The 26,597-nt window shown below is 31.3% G+C and overlaps 1 protein-coding gene across 2 annotated transcripts; it reads left to right on the forward strand.

Moving 5' to 3' along the window:
* Window positions 1–23,721: 23,721 nt before the first annotated feature.
* Window positions 23,722–26,301, forward strand: LOC105786125 (probable trehalose-phosphate phosphatase D). Of its 2 annotated transcripts, XM_012612435.2 has the most exons (12): window positions 23,722–23,805; window positions 23,899–24,153; window positions 24,240–24,380; window positions 24,457–24,528; window positions 24,609–24,701; window positions 24,801–24,857; window positions 24,949–25,050; window positions 25,122–25,199; window positions 25,282–25,351; window positions 25,659–25,729; window positions 25,823–25,915; window positions 26,021–26,301. In XM_012612435.2, the coding sequence occupies exons 2-12, from the start codon at window positions 23,938–23,940 to the stop codon at window positions 26,087–26,089; spliced, it is 1,062 nt and encodes a 353-aa protein (XP_012467889.1). In that variant the 5' UTR covers window positions 23,722–23,805; window positions 23,899–23,937; the 3' UTR covers window positions 26,090–26,301. The 2 variants fall into 2 exon arrangements, with proteins under 2 accessions (XP_012467889.1, XP_052484134.1); XM_052628174.1 differs by having other exon boundaries at window positions 24,609–24,857.
* Window positions 26,302–26,597: the final 296 nt, after the last annotated feature.

Genomic DNA, 26,597 nt, shown 5'->3' on the forward strand with positions numbered 1-26,597 from the left:
GCGGTGAAACACTTGGACTATATGTCTAGCGTGCTTAATGCTTGGGTGAAATATTTCAGACTATATGTCTAGCGTGCTAAGTGTCGATTGTCTTGAATCGGGCTTAAAGCCTAGCAGGGCTAAATCTTAAGTGAATCTGTTTTGAGTATGTGATTAGGTGTACAATTATATGATTTTGGATATATTTAATTGATAAGTATATTTATATATATACATTTGGCTAAGTGCGTTTGATGATTATATATATATATATATATCAAACTTATACAATTGAGAAATATATATATGCTCTGGGATTATGCATTTGATAAATATATACTTTTAAATATTAAATTACACATATTTGATTAGTAACTATATATGCATTCGAGATATATATATATATACCTTGGTTTATAAGTATTTGATGAAAATGAATGCATTCGTTCATATGTATTAGATTTGTATTGGTTTAAAGTTTAAAATGAGTATTCATACACATTCGGTTATGATATGTGTATAATATATATATATATGCTCTGTTGTATACATTAGTTGTAATGTGTTTGGTATAAAATATATATTCAATTGATCGCTTCGACGGTATGCATATCATCTATAAATGAAATAAATTGAGTACAATAATATATAAATATTAGTTATTCGTGTTAATTGAAATCTCAGTGAAATAGATTAAAAAGTAACTTTATTTATATATTTATATACATTTAGTTATCTTTGTAGACTTACTAAGCTATAAAAGCTTACTTTGTTTGTTTTCGTCCATTTGCTTTTATAGATTTTGGAGAGCGTTCTGAGCTCGGGGATCATCGGCATAGTCCATCACACTATCGACTTCTTTTGGTATTTTGTTAAATATTTGAACTCAATCTTATGGCATGTATAGGTTTGAGTACGATGTTAATTACATTTTGATTGTAAATTATAATAGCTATGCGAAAGTAATTAAATTTTTACGTTGTGATCAGTTTGGTTTTAAAAATGTTGAATTTGTTCGGCAATGCCTCGTAACCCTAATTCGGCGACGGATACGGGTTAGGGGTGTTACAATGCCACTGCACCGTGCTCTGTTTATCTCGCTCTTTGAATTTTCTCTTTCGACCTACATTTATCACATAATACACATTTCCCAAATCTAGGTCGTTAGGGATATTTACAGATATCTCATAGCATTTATTCCCTAATTTTTCCTAGCATCCCTCATTTTGTAGGTTACCACATTTAAACATTTCAATCTCACCATTAATTTTCATTATCAATTCATTGTTCTCTAAGTCAATGGTGGACCTAGATGTGGCTAAAAAGGGTTTCCCTGAAAAATAGGGGTCTCACAGTCTTTCTCAAAATCTAAAATCACAAAATCAACAAGGATAATAAAATTACACACTTTAACCAACACATCTTCAAGCACCCTTTTTAGTTTTACCAAAGATTTGTCAGCTAGTTGTAGTGTGATGCGTGTTTTTAAGCTCCCTTAACCCGAGTTTCTTATATGTTGATAACTGCATTAGATTAATACTGACTCCTAAGTCACATAAGGTCTTGCTAAAGTGTATGTCTCCTATCTCTATCGGAATAGTGAGACTCCCGAGTCTTTTAATTTTGGGGGTATCTATTTAGTTATTATCTCACTATAGGATGCGTCTAAGTTAATTTGATCTCTGTTTTTTTAAGTTTTCTGTGCCTAGTCGTTTTCTCTTTTAAGGACTTTGCGTATTTTGGAATTTTCTCTATCATATCAATAAGGGGCAAATTAACATTAAGCGATTTAAATAAGTTTAAAAAACTTAAAAATTGCACTGCATCCTTTTTGCATTTTTCCTCTAGCCATGATGGGAATGGTATTTTTGTGAGGAAAAGTTCTATGTTCTGGTCAACTTCTGACTCAACTACCGGTTGGGCTACCATTTTTTGTCCTGCTTCTATGTTCCGGTCAGCATCATCTGCTTAAGGGGTCTCCTCAGGAAGGTCATCGTCATCTCCTTTGTTCACCTCTTGAGTAGGGTTATTCAGGTTACTCAACACTTTACCCAAAATGAGCACTATTGCTTTAACTTGCTCCTTCTTGTTTCTCTCAGGGTTATTTTCTCTATTGCTTGGGATGTTTGTGCCAATTTTTCTTTTGATATCTCTCGTCATACTCATCAGTTGGCTCATATTATTTTCAAGTTTGGTCAATGTGGTTCACATTTGAATGCACTTAGACTGGACTTATTGCACTTCTGTCCACATTCACTACATTTCTCCCTCTATTCGGTCTAACCTTTTACAACATACAATATAGTCATTTGTGTTGGCCCTTTCTTGAGTTTTCTATAAATAAGGAGGTTGGTAAGTAATATTTGTATGTTTTGGTTAGAACTATTACCTCCTTCTTGGTTGCTGTCCCATTTCAGATTAGGGTGGTCTCTCCAGCCAGGGTTATAATTGTTCGAATAGGGATTTCCACCTTATTCCTGATGTAGTTCATATCCTCGGCTTAGTTCTCAGGGTACTAACCTATTGTTCTCTCTGCCTCATTCATCATGAGCCTTTGACATGATGATTCTAAACGGTTCAGCTTGTCCAATATCTGCTGGTATTTATCCTCCTCGTGGACGGCTTTAGCTATAGATAGTCTCCGACTGTAAGTAAACCTCTCATTCAGCCACTGACAGGAATTCATATTCATATTTGCTATCAGTTGATAGGCATCCTCATACGTTCGATTCATTAAGGCTCCTCTTGCGACTCCATCTAGTCCTAACCTAGAATATGCATCTAGCCCGTTGTAGAACATTTGCAACCTTCGTCGTTCAGGCAAACCATGATGATGGCACCTTTGTATCAGTGACTTAAACTAAGCTTTATGAAAATTCTCTTCGTCCATCTGTTTGAAGCTTGTGATCTCTCTTCTTAGTTGGATTGTTTTGCTGATAGGAAAGAACTTCTACAAAATAATTTTTGCAAGTTCATTCAATGTTTTGATAGATCCTAGTGCTTGTGAATCTAACCAAGAAAAGGCGTTATCGATTAAAGAGACAGGGAGCAACTGAAGATGAATAGCGTCATCGGTGACCTCGTTGAATTTGAAAGTATCACTAAGTTGGAGAAACTATTTTAAGTATTGATTTGGGTCCTCCATCATTGTCCCTCTGAACTGGAGGTTGTTCTGAATCATTCGGATCATTGCCGACTTTATCTTAAATTGGTTTGCTGTAATTGTCGGTATTGTGATACTGCCTTATACAACATTTAGATTCGGTAGTGCATAATACCTAAGCGTGCGTTCCTCTCGATCCATTGTTGGCTTTATTGACAATTGTGGTGATGGTGATGGTAAGTCTTGTAAGTGCAGATCTTCCAAAAGTGGATTATTGCATGGTGGATAAATTCTAGCAAACGGGTTATTTTGCATATTCTATTGTTGTTGCTGGTGTCGATTACGGCAAATAATTCTTTCTGGATAACTAACTGGCTCTATAGGTATGCCCCTAATTTGAGTCATACACTGAAATCCACAAAGAAAAGAAAGAAGTTAGTAAACTAAATTAATAAATATAAGAATAAAAATAAAATTGTATCTATAATTTAAAATTTTTCTAGCTATCCTATTAAACGTAAAAATTAAAATCAATCTAGTGGTGAAGTTTCCCCTGCAACGACGACAACAACTTGATCGTCTCTTGACGTACCAACGTCGAAAGTGAGAATACTGCAACTAAAGATAGGAATTAAGGCAGTGTCCTCAAGTATACAAGATAGGTTGTAATATAGATTTGTACAATGAAGTACTAAAGGTACACCGGGTCTAATTAGTACTTTAATTAAATTATATTATGATTATTCCTAAGGTGGTGATAAAAGATATCCTATAAAAGTAAAAAGAAATAATTACGAAAACAAATTGTAGAATTTATCATATTAAACAACAGAAGACTAACTCTCTTAAGTGTTCATAATAAACTCTTACTTCGGGATTAGCTAGTCATTATGTAACATCCCAAACCCAACCGAGTAAGTTTGAACCGAATCTGGCGTGTCACATTAGCCATCAGAGTGACTCTCCGTTAACTCCCAACCTAACCTCCAACACACCACAAATTCAAAACATGAAAGTTGTTCTAAGTTTCACACATTGTAGCAGAATGTCATAACATCATGCATATAATATAAAAAATGCGAGCTTATAAAACAAATAGAGGAAATGTTCGCATATCAATCTACAACAAATTAAGGGTTCGCAAACATCACTCAACATAGGTTTGCATAGCAGCAATCAACGTCATTTCGCATCGCATATGACTTTGCACATCAACCTAAGTTTGCATATAGTAATATAGGTTTGTATGATAACATTTAATATAGGTTTGCTAAGTAATATAATAGGGTTCGCATAAACACACGAGTTCGCATACATATATGGGTTCGCTAAATTTACCGGGGTTCGCTAAGTAGTAAGGCTATCGCTAACAGGGGTACGAATGTAATTTTCTAGGGTCACAAACATATAGTGGTTACAGAAAACAGTACTTAGTAATAAATATAACTCGTATATTTTGATAAAAGTTAAGGTAATACAACGTAACACTTATGCATGAAAATCATCAACTTTATCCATAATAAAAAAGATAATTAAATACTTTAATACATGGTTCACAAAAGGAAAATAAATTTAAAGAAATTGAATCTAATAACTGCAGCGATAATCAAACAAGAATAATCCCAAGCAAAATCTACATAAATAAAATCCCATCACTTCTTCCCCAGGTTCGCTGATATCCATCAGGACTTAGCCTCGCTTAGACCATTTGCCTCGCGTCTTTCCATCCGCGACCTACTTACCTGTGAAGTAAGAGAAGAGTGGGTGAGTCTATTGAGAACTTAATAAATACTCAAGAATCATCAAAGTATGCTTAAAACTCAGAGTTTAAAATAGAAAGAAGACTTAGTCTTAAAATCATGTCACGAGCTAGGTTCACCGTAAAGATGCGAGACCCAGTTCACAGATTCTACTTTTCAAAAACCATAAGTTCGAAAAATAGTTCTACATATACTTACTAAAATCATACTTTAAAACCTTAGCTTGTTCTTATTTGAAAATATATCTTATAAATAGCATGAGACATGCTCACGTACTTGTCTTATCATAATGGATGAGGAACATAAAATATGTTCTCGCCCACACTTATCTTATCAGAATCTGTTGGATATGTAGATCTCCTTATAACACCTCAGAATGACTCAAAGAGTCCTTAACAAGTCCCACAACTGCAACACAAAACAATGCACTCTCCTGTACACCAACATGTCCCGTTGAATGAAGCACAGCTCGACATTCCCTTATCTCTCCATATGTCTCAAGGCCTCAATGCCCAAAATCACAAAAAACTTATGGTGAGTACTCACAATCCTATGGGATGCCAGTATACCCAACATATAAACTCGCAAATGAGCTCATACAGAAACTTATCACATAGTACTTGCATAGGGAGCTTGCTTGAAAAACACTTGTTCAGATAGCTCGCACAACAGTGCGTAAAAACACAGTTAGTAAAACCATATCTTAAAAACATATCTTGAAACATAGGCTCATATAGGAGCACACATAAAACTTATATTTGAAAAATATTACTTCAAGACAGAGTCTTAGAAATTGAAAATAGAGTTTTGAAGAGAACTTAGTTTTAAAAACAAGGTTCTTTGAAAACATAAAGGTTCGCATACAAGTTACGAACCCTGAACATTTGTACTGAAAAACATGGTAGTTACCACACTTAGGCAGCTCTTCACCACTCACCAAAAAAGCTTGAGAATTTAAATGAGTTAGCTTTATCTTTATCTTTGATGGTTGATGGTCTGACTGGTTCACAACATACATAAACACACAAATTACTTAAACACATAAAGCTTATAGATTCACACATGCAAGTGAACCTAACTTTCTAGACAATCAACCCTAACAAGACAAAGGCTTACCTTGGCTACTACGAACATGATTCAGAATAGACATGACAACAGAATATCGATGAGAGAACTCTCATGGATTAAGGGCCGTATTTATAGGCCTAAGTGTCCTGAAAATCTTAGGATACCCTACTTGACTTAGAAAAGGTGTTATTTGCACGTAAAGTGTTCCTAGATACACCATATCTTTATTTCCTAATTTAAGTCTGACATTGAATTTAACTAGAGAATCCCTAGTTCGCAACTTACGTAGTGAACCCCAATTCGTAACTTAACTGGCGAGCCCCAGCTTACCAAACAAACTGGCGAACACGATTTCAATGATTCTAGTGAACCCCTTTACCGTATCTTTTGGCAAATACTAAATTGTTAAATTTCGGGCGAACACCTTGATGGAACTCATTTGGAGAACTTCTTGTTGATCCTTCTAACGGCTATCGATTCATGAAAACACTGGTGAACTCCTTGCTGATATTTATCTAGCGAACTCCCTATTCGCTGAAGCGTTGTCGAACTCTCACTGGCAAGGCCAAAACTTCCAGGCCCTTTCTCGGGATGTTACACATTAACCTAGCAGGGCCTTTTGACCTTCCACTAACATAATGAGTCAGCAAAAACTACTTATCTCTCGATGTCATAGGTCAGACTAGATAGGGGTAAGGTTTTCACAGCAGGCAATATCGATTTCAGGTTCATTCCTACCTACATTACTTCATTGTGTCCTTAAGCCTAGGGTTTTAGGTTATTCCTTTCCCAACCAACTGATCTGCTAAGAAACCTTACATAGGTGTTAATTAATCCCGCATTGACTCGTCAATCTCCCTTACTAGATTAGTTCCCCATGGATCTAACACATGCAATATAATTGATTTGAAAGAGAAACATTAAAAACATATCAAGAACAAAGATGAAAAGAATCCTTATGTAATTATAACAACGGAAACAATAATCTGTGAAGAGTTTATTGATCTACAATCCAAACCTTGCGAAGAACGAAATACATTGAAATAAAGTAGGGGTGAGCATTCGATCGAATCGAATCGAATCAAAATTTTTTGAGTTAATCGAGTTTTCGAATCTCATTTTATCATCCTAACTTTATTTGAAGTTTTCTCGAATCGAGTCGAGTGAGATGGAATTCGAATCGAATCGAATCGAATATATTTGTTCGAGTTAAATTTTAAAAAATAATTTTGGGTCCTTGTAACCATTGTCACCCATCGTAATAAAATTTGTCCACCTTAATCAAATTTTTATTAACTTTCATCACCTCATAATTTATTTATTAATTTTTTATATCTTGGTTAGCTTATTTGTTTGCTTAGTTGTTTCAATTATCTTTAGATTCTTGTCACTATGTATTTTGGAATTAAAAATATATTAAATATAAAAATATGATTTTTTAATAAAATTTATTTTAAAAATAAAATGTGAAATTGATACCAATATAAAATTTTAGCACGAATATTTTATGGCATAATTAAGAATTCAATTTTAATATAAATATTCAATATGACTAAACAATTCAATAATATAAATAATATAAAATGTGAAATTTAATTTAATAATATAAATAGTATATATAAATAAAATTATTACTATTTATGTTTAGTGATTTTTTTTTTGGATAATTTTGATTTTTTATTTGAGAGAAAAGGGTGAGAAGTAAAAGTTTAGGGGGAAAATAAAATGTTTTGGGGAATAAAAGCTTGAGGGAAAGTAAATAAGGGGGAGTAAAATTTTGGAGGGAAAATATTAAAAAAAAATTGGAGGGGGGAGGGTTTGGGGTAGATGGGAGGTGGGATGGGAAGAGAATAAAAGTTTTAGGGGAAAAGTGGGAGGGAGTAAAAATTTTGGGGGAAAATAAAAGGTTTTGAGGGTTTTTGGGAGTAAAATTTTGAGAAATAGTAAATGAAAGAGTAAAATTTTGGTGGGAAATGAATTTTGGGTAGATTGGAGGGTTGGGAGGGGAGGGGATTAAAAGTTTTGGGGGGAAAATGGGAAGGAGTAAAAGTTTTGAGGGAAAACTAAAAAAGTTTGAGAGTTTAGGGTAAAAATGTAAAATATTATAGTTTGATATTTGAATTATTTGAATTATTCGAGTTATTCGAATTTGAAAACTCAACTTGATTCGAACTCGAAATTCAAAACAAAAATTCGAGTTGATTCGAATAACTCGATTAACTCGAACAACTCGATTCTTTTAACTCGAAATTCAAATTTTTTTCGATTTTTTCGAGTCGAATCAAGTTTTGCTCACCCTTAAAATAAAGTTACAACTGAGAGAAAGCTAAATTACAATTGAAAGTAAAATTAAACCTAAGTAAAAGTTGTCCCTTAAACTATTCAGAGCAATTCTATTTATAAGATGAGGTTTGGCAGCTAGTCCTTGACCTAAAAGGACTGACTATTTCTCATTTAAGTTCATTGTGTGGACAGAAACACCCTTGGTTCATTAAGTGACCACGTCGCGTCGGCTTCACGACACCCTCTGGCATGTGTCATGACACTGATGGCAGTTTACTAGTTAGAGCGTAACTTCAGGGTTGTGTCGCGACACTGATGGCAGACTGCTCCTTATGTATTTTGCTTGCTGTGTTGTGATATTCAAGCTACGTGTTGCAACATCGCAGGTAGTTCACTGTCTTTGTGCCTTTAAATAATGTCCTACAGCCTTACCAAACATATTAGTCTACCTTTAGGCATACCTTAGCCCACAAGGTCATATAAATCACCTAAATTGCTCATTTTTTTGCCTAAGGACTAAAAGTAAAAACTAAACGAAAACATAACAAAATTGCTTTCCTATGAGCTCATTAAGTACAGAAAGTAGTTTCATCTTCTACAACAAATTATAACAAATCACACATCAATATCATTTAACACAATTCACTCTATTCCTCACATTTTGTATCATTCCAACCACAATTCAAAACATAATCACATATCATCAATTTAATCCAATATATGTCAAAACAATATATTTATATACCTTTTAACAACATCAAATCACCATGTATATATATCATACTCTCGTAAAACAAATTTTACATTCATTCATTAATGCATATATATTAGTATCTATCACAAATCTCACATTTTCCCATGTATTCCTTTTATGTCATAAGTCACTAAAATTAAATTTGTATATATATAATTAATAAATAAAACCACACAATTCAAGCCTAATAAGAAAATACATAAGTTCCATAAATTTACGGAAAACAATAACTACAAAGTGTCAAGGACTAATCTGTAATTTCTCTTATTTTGATTAACTTCGATTGATTTAAATCCTAATCTATAATAATTCATTACCAATTATTAGCTTCAATTACATTATAACATTCTATTCAAGGCATATGACAAATTAATTTCATTTTACACAATTTCCTTAAAGTTTTACATTTTATTCAATTTAGTCTCTAAAACCGAAATGGTTATATCTTTAAATTCTAAGCTTCTTTTTTCAATACGGTTTCAATTTCACCCTATACAACCCTCTAAATAAAATAATTATTGAAATTTCATATCGGTTTGACATGTTCATATTTTAGTCCTTATACTCAAAATTAACAAATTTCACTATACAAATTACTCATATTTCATTTCTAAGCATCAACCCATTTAACAAGAAAAAAAAATAAAAAAAACCATCAATGACAATATTTTAAAACTTTAAAAATTTTATGATTTAATACCTGAGCTAGCTAAATTAAGGTACAACAGTCTCAAAAATATAAAATTTACGAAAAACAGGTTTGCAATTACTTACCATGCATGGACCGAAGAGCTTGAAGCTTAATAATGGTTTTTTGGATTTTCTCCTTTGAGTTTTCAGTGATGAAGGTTGATGGATGAACTTAATGCCTTTTGTTTTTCTTTTATTTTATCCATTATACATATAATAATAATTCTACTATAATATTAACATTATTTAATTAACAAATTTCACCTACCCTCCATTATCTTTATAAAAATAGGTTTAACTCTCAATTTAAACCTTGTTCTATTCACTATTTTAATCCCTTAGCAATTAAAAATTTATAGCGGCTATCTTTTACTACTTTTACGATTTAGTCTTTTTACCTTAATTGGTCACTAATTCGACAAAATTACCTACCCAAAATTCAATTCACTTATATAATAACTTTGTAAATATTTAATAAAAAATTTACGAGCTCAATTTACGAAAACGATGTCCCGATACCTCATTTTCCAAAACTACTAACTTTAAGGTCAAACCACTTGTACTTTAACTAATTGTCTAATTAACAAATTTATCATATCAAAATCCAATATAGCACTATAATAAACTCGTAAATATTATTAAATAATATTTACTGACTTGATCATCAGAATACAGGGTTCCAAAACTGATGTTACATGCTGAACAACCTGTCAATAGAAGATAATAGTAAGTATCCTTTGGGCAAGTGACCTGTTATCAAATATAGTATTCAATTCAGGTCAATTCCACACTTAAGAAGATTATTTTCTAAGCAATTATTCTTTTAATTTACGTTTTTATTATTTCGTTCTTAGGATTACAAGTTAATAAAAATAAGTGTTTTTAACACATTTTGTAGGTGTTGCGACCCAATAGGTCGACACGGGCCTTAGGTTGTGCTAATTGGTTTAATTAAGTGTGTAGGATGAAGATATAAAGGCTCAATTGACGTGGAAGCAAAGGACGAGTGATGCACAAGCTTCTCAGGACATCAAAACACAAAACCAATGACACAAGGCTAGAAGTGGGTGTCATGTCGCGCCACGCAAGGGGTGTGGCATGCCACACGTCGATGTCTTGCCCAAGTTTATCAAGGTTATTTTCGCCCATGCAATCAACTTTATACGAATACCTATGACGTGTCAATGACCAAATTTGGACTGCCAATACCTCTATAAATAAAACATTAGGGGATTGATGTAAAAAAGTCGTTATAATCGCCTTCAAAAATCCTAGTAGTTTAGACTAGATTTAGATTTTTTTTTTTTGACTTTGCAATACTCTCTTGTTTTCCTTTTGAAATCATTTTTTATTCAAGAGCTTATTTATTTAATTAAAGTGTTTTAGTTTATATTTTCTTTCTCATTCGATTTATTTCTTTATTCCAATAGAGAGATTTGCTACTCTATTCCCTTTTAAGTATTACTTCCACGATTATTCATTTCTCTTTACTCTTTTGAATCAATCGTGTTCTTCACATGATTTATTCATTTGATATTGAGATTATGAATAACCTGAGTAGATGAATCCCTTAGAGGTGATTAACGAGTGAATGAAGATGTGATTAATGGAAGATTTAGGATTTTAAAATAGGGATTAGTTAGTATGAGTTACGTGTGCTTAAACCATTAGGCCTAACAACCCTAGGAAGTTATCATAGGCAAGACGAGGTTAGGAGATAAGTCAAAACCGAGTAAATTGTCCTAGTTGAGAAAGTGAGGTTGGAAGATAAGCGAGTATCAACCAATTGATTAGTTAATTAGAGGCCAGGAGGTAATAATTTATTAATCGATAGCTAATCCACTCTAAAACCCTAATCTGAAGTTAGTTACAAACCCTGAAGTGAGTATCGACTAATTGATGAGTTAATTAGAGGCCGAGAGGTAATAATTGGTTAATCGATAACTAATCCACCCTAAAACCCTAATCTGAAGTTATTTACAAACCCTGAAGTGAGTTAATCTTCCTTATTGGTTTATTAATCTTTCTTTCTTTCATTTTTTTTATTTATTTATTTTTATCTCATCAATCTATTTTATGGTTTATCGTAATATAGGAATTAATTACTACTACTTAGACTTATTATTGTAAAAATGTTTTCATTGTTTGTTTCATCCTTCCTTGGGTACGATCTTCGTAATACTTCCAAGTATTTCATTGTATAAAATTATATTACAATTTGACCCGTACACTTGTGAACACCATTGTTCTTAATTATTATATTTTTGTTGCTATATTTTATTATAAACGATAACTCATTTATAGGCGGCCAACACACCTTATTCAAATTGGTGAAGCTCGTACACATTCTTCATTTTCCATTCTACTTTTTAACCAACACCATATTTAACATTGAATCAAGGTATATTTCTTCCTTAATAAAGGCATCACCTATGATCTTGACTACCTTAGTGTTGATAGCTTGGATTATTGTAAGGGTGAACCTCATTTTCTTTTATTTGATAGGCTAAACACTCAAATACAAATTTACAGAATAGACGATCATGATATGACCAGTCCTTGGCATATCTACATCGAACTTGGAAAAAACATTATAGTTTTCTCTCAAAAATTTGCTCAAAAATTTCTTTTCCCCTTTTAGAAAAATTTCTAATGATGAAAAGAAAAAAAAATAAAGATGGTGATTTTGGAAAAAAAAATCTGGTTCAAAAACGGTTTTCTTGTACATTGGAAAATAAAAATTTTGAAAATCGGCTCGGTTCATGATATTTATAGCAATAAACCCTAGATCAAAATTGTACTAGTGTTTTCAGATAGACGGATCCTTGTCATTCTCGGTTGTCAATCAAACAATCTTCTCTACTATTCTCATATCATGAATTGCTTCGAGCGTGGGCTCGAACAAAACGAATCAAATACAGAAACTAGAAATAATTTTATTTTCTTTGGGGGTGAAAATAAAAATTCTTTCTTCAAAATAGAAACTGATAGAGTCGTTATTCCAAAAAATGTATTTAATTCTTAGAGTATAAAAGTCTCTCTATTTTCCAGCAAAATAACGGTATGTGAAAGTTGTGTTTATAGACCTACCGGTGCCATCTATTTATAGGGAGAGAAGGTAGAACCCTTGCTGAAATAGAGAAGTTTATTTCAACTAGAAAAATAAAATCCTAGTTCTACTAGGATATAGGGATAGCACCCCAAGTTAAATATACTAGGGTTTGTCATCCCCCCTTATTTTATAAGGGACGTTTTTTTGCCTCTTTCATATCAAGTCCAATTAGAAGTACTTTTCGGGCTTTCAACCCAATACTTTATAATTTGATCCAACCCAATATTTGTTTTTCTATTTCTCAAAAATAAACTTCAATATATTTCCAATTAAATAATTTTCTCAACCTAATTCTAATTACATTAAAACCATCAAGACTTTACCGTATAAGAATCTATAAGAAAATATATTCAATATTTCCACATTCAACGGTTTAATATGACCAAATGATTTATTTCTATTTTGAAATTCATTTATTCAAAAATATAAATTCATTTTTCAAGTCATTTTCATTTTATTCATTTTATTTTATTTTGGAAAAATCACATTCATTTCCAAATAATTCTATTTCTCCATTTTTATTTTCATTTTGGAGAAAACCATAATCATTTTCAAATGTTTCATATTTCTCTATTTCACCATTTCTATTCATTTCTGTTCATTTGATTCAACATACAATTCATTTTTGGTTTCAGCGAGTTAGTGGAGGGATCAATCTGACATATACGATTGGGGCTCAAATTATTTATAATTATATTCCAACTTTTCTCCTATTAATTATAAACTAATTTAGTCACGAAGTCATTCCACTATAGTATCATGACTAAGCTCTCCCCAATGACATACCATTACGAAAGCAACTCGATTAGTGCTCGTCCAATGACCTTGTTATAACTGTGTTACCTCATAGGATATCCTTAATTTCTTTGGGATAATATCCATTCTCCCAATATGATCCTATTTTATCTCATGGTAACGATTTCATCTTCCTTCATGAAAAGTCAATTACTATCAAATAGTAATCAAGTCATCCATCAAAAAGAAGAACGATTTGTGACCATATTTACTTTTCATCAACCATGTAATGTCAATGAGAGGATATCATTTACCCATGTCAAGGGCTATGAATTTCACTGTTGTGAATGACACTTGTAATGACCCAAAATTCACAGGTACCGAAAAAGTGAGTTATAGGGCCTCCGTCTTAGTAAACCGAGTTCGTAAATAATTATTAGGAGTAATCATGAGTCTAGCTGAGTGTTTAATTAGGTTCAAATTGGGTGAATTGAATAAGGTGTGAAAGTTTAATTATAGATTAAAAGAAGATAAGGGGGACTAAATAGGAAATTAAGCCTATTCTAATGAATGAGGCGGCAAAGCATAAAAATCTTTGATTTTTATATATTAAATTGATGATATTATTATATTATGAAATAAATTAAGAAAAGAGAAGTGTAAGGTAAAATAAAATACAAATGTATTAATTTAAATGAGTAAAATATTTTATTATTTTATTATTTTATTATTTTATATATTAAATTGATGATATTATTATATTATGAAATAAATTAAGAAAAGACAAGTGTAAGGTAAAATAAAATACAAGTGTATTAATTTAAATGAGTACATTTGTATTATTTATATATAATTAGTAAAAAGATATTTTATTATTTATTACTAATTAGTAAAAGATTTTATATGATAAATAAATTGAAATTATGACAAGTGGATGGTGATGATAAAATATAAATATAAAATATATATGTGTACATTTGTAATATTTATATTTGTTATTAAATTGATATTTATTATAATAATAATTATAATAATTATTGTTATTATTATTTAATTGATATTATATTATTAGATTAATAAACAAATTAATAAGTTGACAAATGTATGGTGATAGTAAAGTACAAGTGTAATAAATCAATGCATACAATTGTAAAATACATATTATTTACTTAATATTTAAGAAATAATAATTAGTATTAAGTTAATATAATAATATAATATACTAAAGTAAAATGAAAGATAAAATAAAGCCAAAAAAAAAAAGAAACAGAACCATTCGGAAACAGAGAAGGGAAAGAAGAAAAGAAAGAAAAGGGAGAATAGGGATTTTAAAGCTTGGGGTTTAATTTGGTAAGTCAATTTAGTCCCTTTTCTTATAATTTTGATGTTTTTGGAGTCCTAGAGTTGAATATTATTGACTTTAAGTTGAAATTTTGAAAATTAGTAGATTTTTTAGTAGGGTTCATGTTGAATAAATGATTGAATTAGGGGTTTATTTGATAGAATTATTGATTAGAATTGATTAAAGGATTAATTGTAAACTAGGCTATAAGTTTTGTGTTGTAGGGACTAAATTGAAAGAAATTTGAAATTATGAAATTATGATGAAAATTTGATAGTTAAATTTAAGTTTATATGGAAGTTGGATAGAAATAAGGTATAAATTGTAATGGGAAAATAGATGAATTTAGTTAGGACTAAAATTAGAGTTTAAGTGAAAGTTAAATAGAAATTTAGTATTTAATGTAAATTAGTGATATATTAATGATTGTAAATTATTTTAATTTTCGTAGCTAACAAAGAACCCGAGACATCGGTACTGAAAGGAAAGGAAAAAGTTATCGAGGAGTAATCACGAAATTCAGGTTTGTATTACTATAATTCAAGTTATTCATTATTAAATATTGATTTTAAATTTATTTAATTTATGGTAAGTAAATATTGAGGTAAGTAACTTTATTGAATTGAAATTAGAAAATTGAATTGAATAAGAAATATGTGTTAGTATTGAATTGAATTTTGATTAGTGAATGAAAAAGTGAATTTGATATTGAAAGTAAATTTTGAAATGAAAGTGAATTTAAATTGAGAATTGGAAACCCTATTAACTAGTCGGGCCGAGTCGGATATAGTTGGCATGCCATAAGATTGGAAAAATTCAGGAATACTTCGACCTCGAGTCGATGAGACACTGGGTGTCACTATTTTACTTCAGATAGATTCGATGAGATACTGGGTATCACTTTACTTCGGCTAGGCCAATGAGACACTGGGTGTCAACTTTGTTTCAAACTATCCGATGAGGCACTGGGTGCTAATCTGGTGTGTTTGGTTGGATCCGTGTATCCGCCAAAGTCCGAGTCTGTTAATAAGGGTAGTTAATTGAAAAGTTAAATCGAATGAAATAAATCAGTTGAGCCATTGAAAAGAAACGTGATTGTGGAATATAATTTAAAAATGTGAATTGAATATGAAAATGCAAATAGAAAGCATGAACTAAATGTTCATGAGATAAATAATGGCTCAATGTGATGGTATATGATATTAACTAATGAAAGCCAAATTGAATTGTAGATATTGAAAAATGAAAGTTAAATATGAATTAGTTTGGTAAATTTTTAAAGTTAAATGATTTAATTTACTTGGTTATTATAATTTGAATTATAGTAATACCACTGAGTATGATATACTCAGCGTACGGTTGTTTTCGTGCGCAGGTTAGTAGAAATTAAGGTTCCGGCTTAGCATCTAGAGCGATTCCGACTCCAGTGCAAAATTTGGTGATGTAATCTTTCTTTTGGTAAAGTGGCATGTACTTAGGTGTTATATTGGTCACTTGAAAGTGTCTTACGCTTTTAGTTGAAAATGATACTAAAATGATATTTTGATACCTAGTGTAATGAAATGGAAATAGAATTGTCATAACATATTTGGTATATTTGGTAACAAGTTGAAATAGAATGAATGAAGTTTATTAATTTAAACAATATATGCGAATATTTATTTAGTAAATTACTAAGTTGATGTTTAAGATATGTTTAGGTGTATTTGAATAAGGAATTGTATGGATTGTGATATTGGTATTGAATTGGTTGCGGTTTGAAATTGTAGGGAAGGTTAAATATTTATAAAGGGGTTATATTGAGTTTTTTTTTTAGAAAAAATAATGAAGTCAACTAGTAATAAAAAAATATTTATATGAGATTACGATTACATTATAATAAGTTTATTATTTGTTCAAGAATTATTTGTAGATTGTCTTATATGTCCGGTAATGCATCATAACCTTGTTCTAGCGACGGTTTAGGGTTAGAGGGTGTTACAACACTACTTACTGCAGAAGTCGTACACCCAACACACTAGCTTTCGGTTCCTTATCTATTCGAACTCAGGCTTTTACTTACATTAGAGTGTACGAGTTATGTATATATAGTTCGTCATCTGTTCAAGATTTAGGTTTACCACACTACAAATTTCATAAGTAAATAAATCCATAAACGAATTCAGGATCTATACTTCTTGGGTCCAGTCCGATGTACTGTTAGTCCAGTCAATCATATCTATGGCTTTATCTTCTGGGAGTGATCCGCTTTGATGCCCAAGACAAAACATCTATGCAATTGGACTTGATAGACGACATATTAGTCTTTCAATAGGTTTGCTTATTTCCTATTAGACTGAGGACATGTTTAGGTTCTTCTACTAATATAAGTTGTCTTTTCGTATTACGATCTGACCACGTAATACTACTTAGTATTAGTTTAAACATTAGACAACCAATGAGAAACATTTGCTTCTATTTTGCTTTGCGTGCAAAAATCATATGAGGACAATCATACAAAGTATATTAATGTAATCAATGAATTTGGTTTATTATTCAATCTGCTTGAAAAAATTATAAGTTTACAAACGAATATACAACACTCAGGGCGTCAGATCCAACAGGTGATTCACACAAAGATAATATGTTGATAGCAACTCGAAAGGGAGGTTGAGCAAGACAGGAACATAAGAGTAGAGGTTGAAGAAGAAGATCCTCCTTAAGACTGAGAAGGGGTATTTTTATACGAGATTCATCACCCTCATTACCATTAGGTCTTGAAAAGACTCATACTAGTCTTGTCATGGGTAGCCTTCTAACGAACATTATATCCCTCTTAGGCAAGCAATGATGTGACTGATAGCTTTGGCAATCTAGTTTCTATTAGAATAATGTGGACTTCATAAGGCCCCACGTAGGCTCTACGTGTGCTTCATGCAAGAAAGAAGTTTGTAACAGCCCGTTTTTAATGGTGTCAAAAATAGTGGTTTCGGGACCACAATTTCGATAAGTGAGTTAGTATTTTATTATTTATTATTTCTAGTATTATCATAATGTCTTATTAAAATTGGGTTAGAAAATTTTGACATTTAAGTACTTTATTATTTATTATTTCTAGTATTATCATAATGTCTTATTAAAATTGGGTTAGAAAATTTTGACATTTAAATAGTTAATTAAGTAAAAGGACTAATCGTAAAAGCTGCAAAAGTTAGTTCCTATTAGTTAAATGTGTTAATTTAATAAAGAAACATGATTGGAAGGTCTTATTGGGTAATTATACCCCTAGTTGAGATCATGGATGGTTTTGGTGTTCCATAATATGAAATTTGATGAATTGTTGAAGGGTAAACTTGTAATCTAGTAAACAATTATAATTAAAAAAATGATGGAAAGCCATCATCTTTTTTGTTTTTCACCTAGCCAAAACTGAATTCTCCGTTGTTGTCTTAGGAAGCTTCGATCAAAGGTTATTTCTTATGCATGGCATGTAATTTTTACCCGTTTTTAGTGATTTTTATGTTTTTGAGATAGTAGTAGCTTAATCTAGCTAACTTGAAGGTTAATTTGTAAAGTTGTTAAATGTTATATATTATGCCATTGATGAGTTTGATGTGTTCATGAAGTTTGATGGTAGATTATTAAGCTTGGTTGTTAAATAAGACTATTTTGTAAAGTAGTTTTTAGTGATTTTAATGTTAAAGGACTAAATTGTTTAAATATAAAACTTCATGAAATTTTTGTGAAATTATGGTAAATATGGCCTATATATGGACCCTAGGAAATTCGGCTAGCATGATTTGTGGTTAATTTAGCAAGTTTTGGGTTTAGGGACTAAATTGCATAAAGGGTAAAATGTTGGGGTAATTTTGTAAATTTTTAATGAAAAGGCTTATAAGATTTTTGGTTATTTGAGTTGTTTCAATTGATTAATTGAGTGAAAAATATTATTTAGATCAAGAAACTAATTAATCGGACTCAAATCGTGGAAAAGCTAATTTAACGGATTAGTCACCAGCATCGTATTCGTAACCGTTTTTGTCTAGGTAAGTTCGTGTATTGTTTAAACTTGTTAATTGTTGCGTTTGATAACATGTTAAACATTACTCATGTTAGGTATAGTTTAAATTATAAATGACGATTAGTGATTTTGGACTAAATTGCGATGTTGATTAAATTGATGATTATGTTTGAAAAATGAGAAATACATGGATGTGTGCTTAACATGGTAAAATGAAGATGAAGTTAAATGATTTGGAAATATAATGTGGTATGTAAGAACCTTTTGAATACTTAGGATACAAATGACATGTCATTAGGGGATTATTACAATTTCGAGTATTGGTTTTAGATGTCCTATCGATGGTTGAGGTCCTGCATTTGTTGCTGATTCTCCACAGATCATGTGAGCAGCATCGTGTAGCCTAACATCCTGACCTACAGCTTGTGTAACCAGACCCATTTCACAGCTCGTGAGAGCAGACCCATTTTACAGCTCGTATGAGCATATCCAGTTACAGTCACAACTTGTGTAAGCATTTTTCCCGAGTATCTGAAGTTAGTTCATTTAATTCAATGAGTGGTAAAGACTTAAACTAATGTGTGTATGTATATATATGAAATGTTATATGATCTTGACATGTGAAATGTAAAATGTTGGTATGAAAAGTTATGCTTATTGGATATGTGATGAATGAAATGTATACTTAGTATGTTTACATATAAATGTTCCATGACATGTTGGGATTATATGAATTATTGTTGATCTCATTAACCTTATGAGATTTGTGGTGTATAGGAAAGAAATGTGCTTATGATCTAATTAATAAATCTATGCATGAATGGTTTGAATAAATACTTATTCGGTAAGTTACATTTTAAGTTATACGAGCTTACTAAGCATTGATTCCTTATGTCTGCTGCATTTCATTCTTTGTAAATCATCAGAAAAGGTCGATTGGAAATTTAAGTTGGAGCAGACGCTATCCGTTCTTCAAATCTGTAGGTTTTGATAATTTTGAAGTTGGTTATAAATGGCATGTACTAAAAGCCTTTAAGTTCTTTGTTTATAATAATGTTGTGTATAACCTTAGTTAAGAAAGATTTGTAGTTGTGTATATATTTGGTATTTTGGTTCTTATATGTCCTTATGTTTATATATGTGAATGGAATGAATGAATTGGTATGTTTGACATGTTTATAAGGTAATAGCTTGTGATCATTGAATGTGAATTTAGTTTGGTATTTGAATTGTGGTGCTAATGAGGGCATATTGGGTAAACACTTAGGTTGAATGTTTTGGTATGTTTTAGGCATGTTTGAATGTATTTTGAAGGTGTGGAATTGGTTTGGCTTTGTACCTAAGAAATGAGTTTTATTTGGGTTGTTTTAGAAGTCATTTTAGGTGTACACAACCTAGGAAACAGGTTGTCACACGGCCATGTGCCACATACGGTCACTCCACACGGCCATGCAGGTTTTTTTCACACGGCCATAGGTTGTTACATGACCTGGCGACATGACCGTGTGACCCTATTTTCGAATTGTACATGGTCTGAGAACACAGGCGTGTGGAGTAACCACACAGTCGTATGACCCTTGTTTTACACTTTTTACTCAAAATTTCGTAAAAGTTTGAAATTAGTCTAGAATTTATCCCAACCTGTTTTAAATGTTTCATAAGCTCGATTTAAGGCATGTTTTCATATTTATGCTATGAATGTTAATATATTATGAATATTTTATGTTTAAATTTAAATTCGAATAGTAGAAGTCTGTTGTTGAATTTGTTATATGTCGTAATACTCCGTAACCCTAATTCGAAGACGGAGACAAGTTAGGGATGTTACAAAACTCAAACCTATCTTTGGAAAGGTAGGTTAGAAGCACTCTACAAATTGATCATACATGTGTTGGCAAGGATCATAGTTGGTGAGTTGTTGTTCATGGGCAAGGTTGTGATTGGCGAGGTGAAGCTGGCGAAGCCCATTACGGCAAGGTACACATAGCAAAACTATATTGCTTTTCTCTTGTATGTACCTAGATTTTTTTTTCGTTAAAAGTAGCACACTTAAACTATCAATTTTGTCTCATCTTACTCCCAAAAGATGATACCAGCCAATAAAAATGTGACACATTTGAATTTAATACACTTTTTAAGTAAAATGAGATAAAATTAATAATTTTGATACCACCTTTTACTAGAAATTGAAGTACCTAGATACCGATATAATATAAGGGTCAATTTTATATTAAACCTAATAGCTCAGAATCTAAAATAATAAAAATCGAAGAAGTCTAATCTATCCGTTTAACAAAGGAGAGGGTATAAAAGTTGTAGATGTCAGCTTTCAAATCAACACGAAAATCCTCTAAACCTTCACGGGTTGATGAAAGTAAAAGTTTTAACAAATGTTTATGCATTCATAAAGCTAAAAGGTGAGATCCCATTAAACAATAATGATTAAATGAAATTTATTTAGCAAAATCCTTCTGAAAATTAATGAGCTTTTATTACCGACCATTTTAAATAAACAAGCTGAGTCATTAAAACGTAATATAGACAAATTAGAAAAAGGGGGCGGTGGTGGAGGAAAATTATAATGCCATTTTTTCTCCATTTTTTTATTTCTAGTAAATTCGGTAATTTGTATATTTATTATTTTTATTGATTATATAAATATAAAAATTAGAAAAAATGCAATTTTTTAAAAAAAACCCACTTTTAGCTTACGGTACTACTTATTATTATATTATTTTAAAATCGTGTGATGCTTGAGATAATCGTACTTAATAATTAAATTTTATTAAATTAATTCATATAATTTTAATATTTTAAAATAATATTAAAACATAATAATCAGTAAATTAAATTTTAAAAAAACACACATAGAAATTCAATTTCTAAAATCTTTTCATAAAGATTGAATATAAATTCTTTTAAGGAAAAAGCAAAAGAAAGAGTGCTTCCCTTTGCTGGTTGGATTAATCCTTTAGGTGATTTCTTGGACTTCTCTTGCCATGTAATATTTTTTACCATTTAATTAGAATTGACTTCTCAATTTTCTTAACTCTCACTTTACTGTAACTTCTTTTTTTTTTTAAATGGTCTAATCATGAAATAATGTTCACAATGATATTCAAATGGATGATTATGGACTATGCTGTGCTAATTTGGTAGGCCGCCAATCATGCATATCGATTTCATCATCGGTGAATAATTGTATTTAAAAAAATAATTTTTAATAATATCACGAAATAAATTAGTAGTATCAGATTAAAGTGTAATTATATAAACATTCAGATACCTGATAAAGCAATTACCATTTACATTGGATGAGAAAAAGGTGCCACTGTAGAGTATTGCGACGCTAAATTAAATGATTTTCAATTTTTGGTCTATTTGCATGTTAGGTTTATCCCCTTTTTAAAATTAAATTTAGATAAACTTGAGAAAATTTTTGTGGGATATATTTGGGTAATTTAAATAAGGCTTTTATATAATTTTTTTAAGTTTATTGTTTAAAAAAAAGAAGGGCTTATTTTTGTTATTCTTATATTATTTAAAAGTTATTTAAATTTAATTTTAAAAGGGGATAAACTTAACATGCAAATAGACCAAAAATTTGAAAAACATTTAATTTGGCGCACCCATTTTTTTTTAAAAAAAGTTAATGATTGCTCAATGATGACGGGGTGTACGGCCAATGAGAATGGCAACACTGACGTACACTATAGAAAACATGTCATTTTTGTATAAGATTTTACACCTGAGTTATTTTCATAATTAATCCATTTTTAAGTTAATGTCAAAAAAAAATTGCAACAAAATTAAAACCAAAAGGAAGCAAAATAATATAATTAGAACTTAGTCCTAAATGTAATAACTTTAGTATATATAAAGTAAGGTTTTTAGAAAATAAAAGAAAAGAAGTCTTTGTTAAAATTTGAATACTTAAAATGGTGAAAATTGATTCAATTCTATAGCTAAAAGATTAGTTTTTTTTACAATTTTATATTCATTTTAATTCAGAAATAAATAGTCCCTATATATTTTTAATTACTTAGGAAAATAATTATTTTTTTGCCTTTTTATTTATAAAATCTTACTTTTTATTTATAAAACAATTACTTAGGGACTCCTAAGAACTTTTTTGTTGAATATTTAATTAAAGGAAATTCCATTCACCCTTCACGAGTTTTTTAATTAAGACATAACTCTCATGACGAACAATAAAGGAAGAATCAAGTAAAAATGAAATTAATTCATAAAAAACTAGACATAACCCACACAAGGTATACACATAATGTGAAACAAAAATACACATTACAAAATAAAAGGTGGAACAATAACTTTTTAAGGTGGATTTGAATGGACGGTACGTTTACTTGCGATTAGTGTATAAACAGCGATGACGATGAAATTAAATATTATAACAATACTGTAGCGTGTGAAATAAAAAATAAGTTAAACACACGACACCGTATCCCATCACTTTTATCATATAAAATCTCAAGCTAAATGTATCAAAACAAATAAAAAGAATCCCACTTCAAAAGGAAATTAAGAAAAAAAAACCCAAGTTAAAACCAAGTAGTACCCTTGAAATGGAACACGACACTTCAATCCTTAAATCCTGGTTGTCAATGTGTAAAGAGTTTGGTAACTTAGTTTATTCCCAACTTAACAATAATGAGTTTCAAGTGCATTTTATATCATTTGTCAACACAATAACTTACTGTAAATTAAAAAAGAAAAAGTACTTTATTTTTTCAATCAAGGGTGAGAAATATTTCATGGAATCAAATTAGTGGTCCCTGGAGAGAGAGTCGAAAAGTACAGGTGGCATGGAAAGTTATGGGTGTTTGGTTCTTGGTGCTGTGAAACCAAGTTTATAAATTGACTCCAAAATCCCAGTTCCTTTTGTGCCTTGTTCATCACCTTTGCTTTCATTGCCATCGTCTCTGTTCTTTCTTTTTTCTACACTCTGTTTGGTTCAGGTATCCCAGTCTTCGTGGCATTGAATATTTGATTTTAATGTTTTTTGGTTATCTGTGATTAAAGTTTTGGTTTTGGGTTTTGAAATTATACAGGGGATAAAAGGGAAGAGTAAGAAAAAGAAATCTATAGGAATGACTAATCAACAAAATGTGGTGGCTGTTGACGTGAAATCGCTTGGTTTAAGAAACTTATTACCACCAGTGACCAAATCCTTATCACCAACAGAACTTAAGATGTTATTCATGAAGAGGTTTGAAGCTGAAAAAGGAGATAACAAAATCAATGGTTTGGTAGATTCCATGAGAGCTTCTTCACCTACCCGTATCAAGTCTTCTTCTCCTTCCATTGTGGGTTCCATTCCTCCCTTCTTCACTTGGATTACCATTGGTGAACCCTTGTGTTTATATATATATATATTGTTGAATGAAAACAGGTCCATCATCCTTCAGCTTTGAGTATGTTAGAGCAAATAGTGGGTGCTTCCAAAGGAAAACAGATTGTGATGTTTTTGGATTACGACGGCACACTTTCACCTATTGTTGAAGACCCGGATCAAGCTTTCATGTCCACAGAGGTAAAACTAAAGTAACCACTATTGTTCATCACAGTTTGGTCTAAATCCTTGACAAAACTTGTTTGTCTCTTATCAGATGAGAGCAGCTGTAAGGGATGTTGCTAGATATTTTCCAACAGCAATAGTGACCGGAAGGTGCCGAGACAAGGTACATTTTTTTTCCTTCAGAAACGTACTACCATTATAATGGAGCAGGTTGATTGATTTTTTCATGGTGGGATTCAACAGGTTTACAGCTTTGTAAAATTGCCTGGCCTTTACTATGCGGGTAGCCATGGTATGGACATCAAGGGACCATCTAAAAGATGCAAAAACAAGAAAGTAAGAAGATCAGTGTTGTACTTTTTTGCAATTACATTTGCTTCTTCGTTGTTTCCTTGTGTGTGTGTATGTGGTTCTAATTTTCTCTTATTTTTTCAGGGTAACCCGGGAATTCTTTTCCAACCTGCCAGTGAATTCTTGCCCATGATTGATGAGGTCTGTTGATTATGGAATTGACTTGAAATTTGAGGTTAACAAGGAAAGCGACAATGCATCTCGATTCATTTGTTTGGGGTTAAATTTGCAGGTTTATAAAGCATTGGTAGAGAGAACAAAATCGATTGGGGGAGCCAAGGTGGAAAATAACAAGTTTTGTGTCTCCGTACACTTTCGACGTGTTGATGAAAAGGTACCCACTCTTTTTCTTTTATGGTACAGTGACGTTTCAAACGCTAATAATCTCTTACTGTTTTTGTGCAGAGTTGGGGTGCCTTGGCTGAACAAGTTAGATCAGTACTCAACCAGTACCCTAAGCTTAAACTAACTCAAGGGAGGAAGGTACATATATCTTTCATATCATTTCATAAAATATAAAGCTTGTAGAATTAAATTACTAATCTTAATGATTCCATTCAAACAGGTATTGGAGATTCGCCCAACCATCAAGTGGGACAAAGGAAGAGCCCTTGAATTCTTATTGGCGGCACTAGGTTCTTTTAATTTTCTCCTTTTTCTTTTTTCTTGCTACATAACTAACCTCGTTAGATTTTGAGCCGACAATTAATAAAATGCTGTCAAGCATTGAGATGAGCTTAGATAAATGTTATCAATATTCAAATGAATATTAATTGTCGGTCTATAATCTGACAGTGTTAATCAAATATAAAGAAAAAGTACCCACTTAACTTTCCATTTCTACATTTAAATACCAATTAAACAAAAAAAATAGTTTGAATATCATATTTTATTACCATAATATAGTAGTAATTTTAGCTTTGTTCATTTTGATGTGTATAGGATATGGCAATTCAAATGATGTTTTACCCATCTACATTGGCGACGATCGAACTGATGAAGATGCATTCAAGGTATCTAATCATAATTAATTGTGATAAGCTTATGATTTCTATTAAAGAATGTGGGATTTTAAGTGAAATTAAACACACATTTTGTCTGACTAGGTTTTACGTGATAGAGGACAAGGGTTTGGGATTCTTGTTTCCAAAGTACCCAAGGAAACAAATGCTTCATATACTCTCCAAGAACCATCTGAGGCATGATTCTTGATCTTCCCATGCAATTTTCCATTCTTAACTTTGATCTATACCCTTTTTTTTGTTATTTTCGAACCTAATTTTGGACTTACTATAATTTTACAGGTTAAAGAGTTTTTGAGGCGTTTGGTGGATTGGAAAAAATATGCACAAGGAGGAGGAGCAGCACCCTAAGTTGCTTAGACATATACAGAGACAAGAAATTTGAATACCACCCTCCTACTTGTTTGATTAAAGGGTGGAGGAATATGAATTAGTTAATTAATTATGTATCTTTCTCGTTTAGAGAGAGTTTCTAATTGTAATTAACTACCAATTTCTGAGGCTGTAATTGATTAAAATGAGAAGAATTAGAATAATTCCATAATTTTGAAACTTTTTTCTCATTGCTTTTGCTGCTGTATTAGCATACCCATTTGTTTTTGAGATATTCTTTTATATGTTTTGACCATAAAAAAAGGTAAATTATAAAAATAGTCACTTTTGTTTGCTTCGGATTATATTTTAGTCATTTATGTTTGAAATGTTATGTTTTAGTCACTTACGTACGTTACCGTTTTGTTATGAAGTGGTCAATCTACCATTAAGTTCCGTTATCTCCCTAACGGCGTCCTACGTGGCAGTCTAAAAGAGTTTTAAAGCCAACTTAGATCTCCTACCTGACATTCCAAATTAAAGTTAT

The sequence above is a fragment of the Gossypium raimondii genome, chromosome 1, assembly GCF_025698545.1.
Source record: "Gossypium raimondii isolate GPD5lz chromosome 1, ASM2569854v1, whole genome shotgun sequence".
Lineage (NCBI taxonomy): Eukaryota > Viridiplantae > Streptophyta > Magnoliopsida > Malvales > Malvaceae > Gossypium > Gossypium raimondii.

Coding starts and splice junctions, on each gene's coding strand:
- LOC105786125 (XM_052628174.1), top strand. CDS start 23,938: ATGACTAATCAACAAAATGTGGTGGCTGTTGACGTGAAATCGCTTGGT. Junction 25,352..25,658: donor ATTCTTATTGGCGGCACTAG/GTTCTTTTAATT, acceptor TGATGTGTATAG/GATATGGCAATTCAAATGAT. Junction 25,730..25,822: donor CTGATGAAGATGCATTCAAG/GTATCTAATCAT, acceptor TTGTCTGACTAG/GTTTTACGTGATAGAGGACA.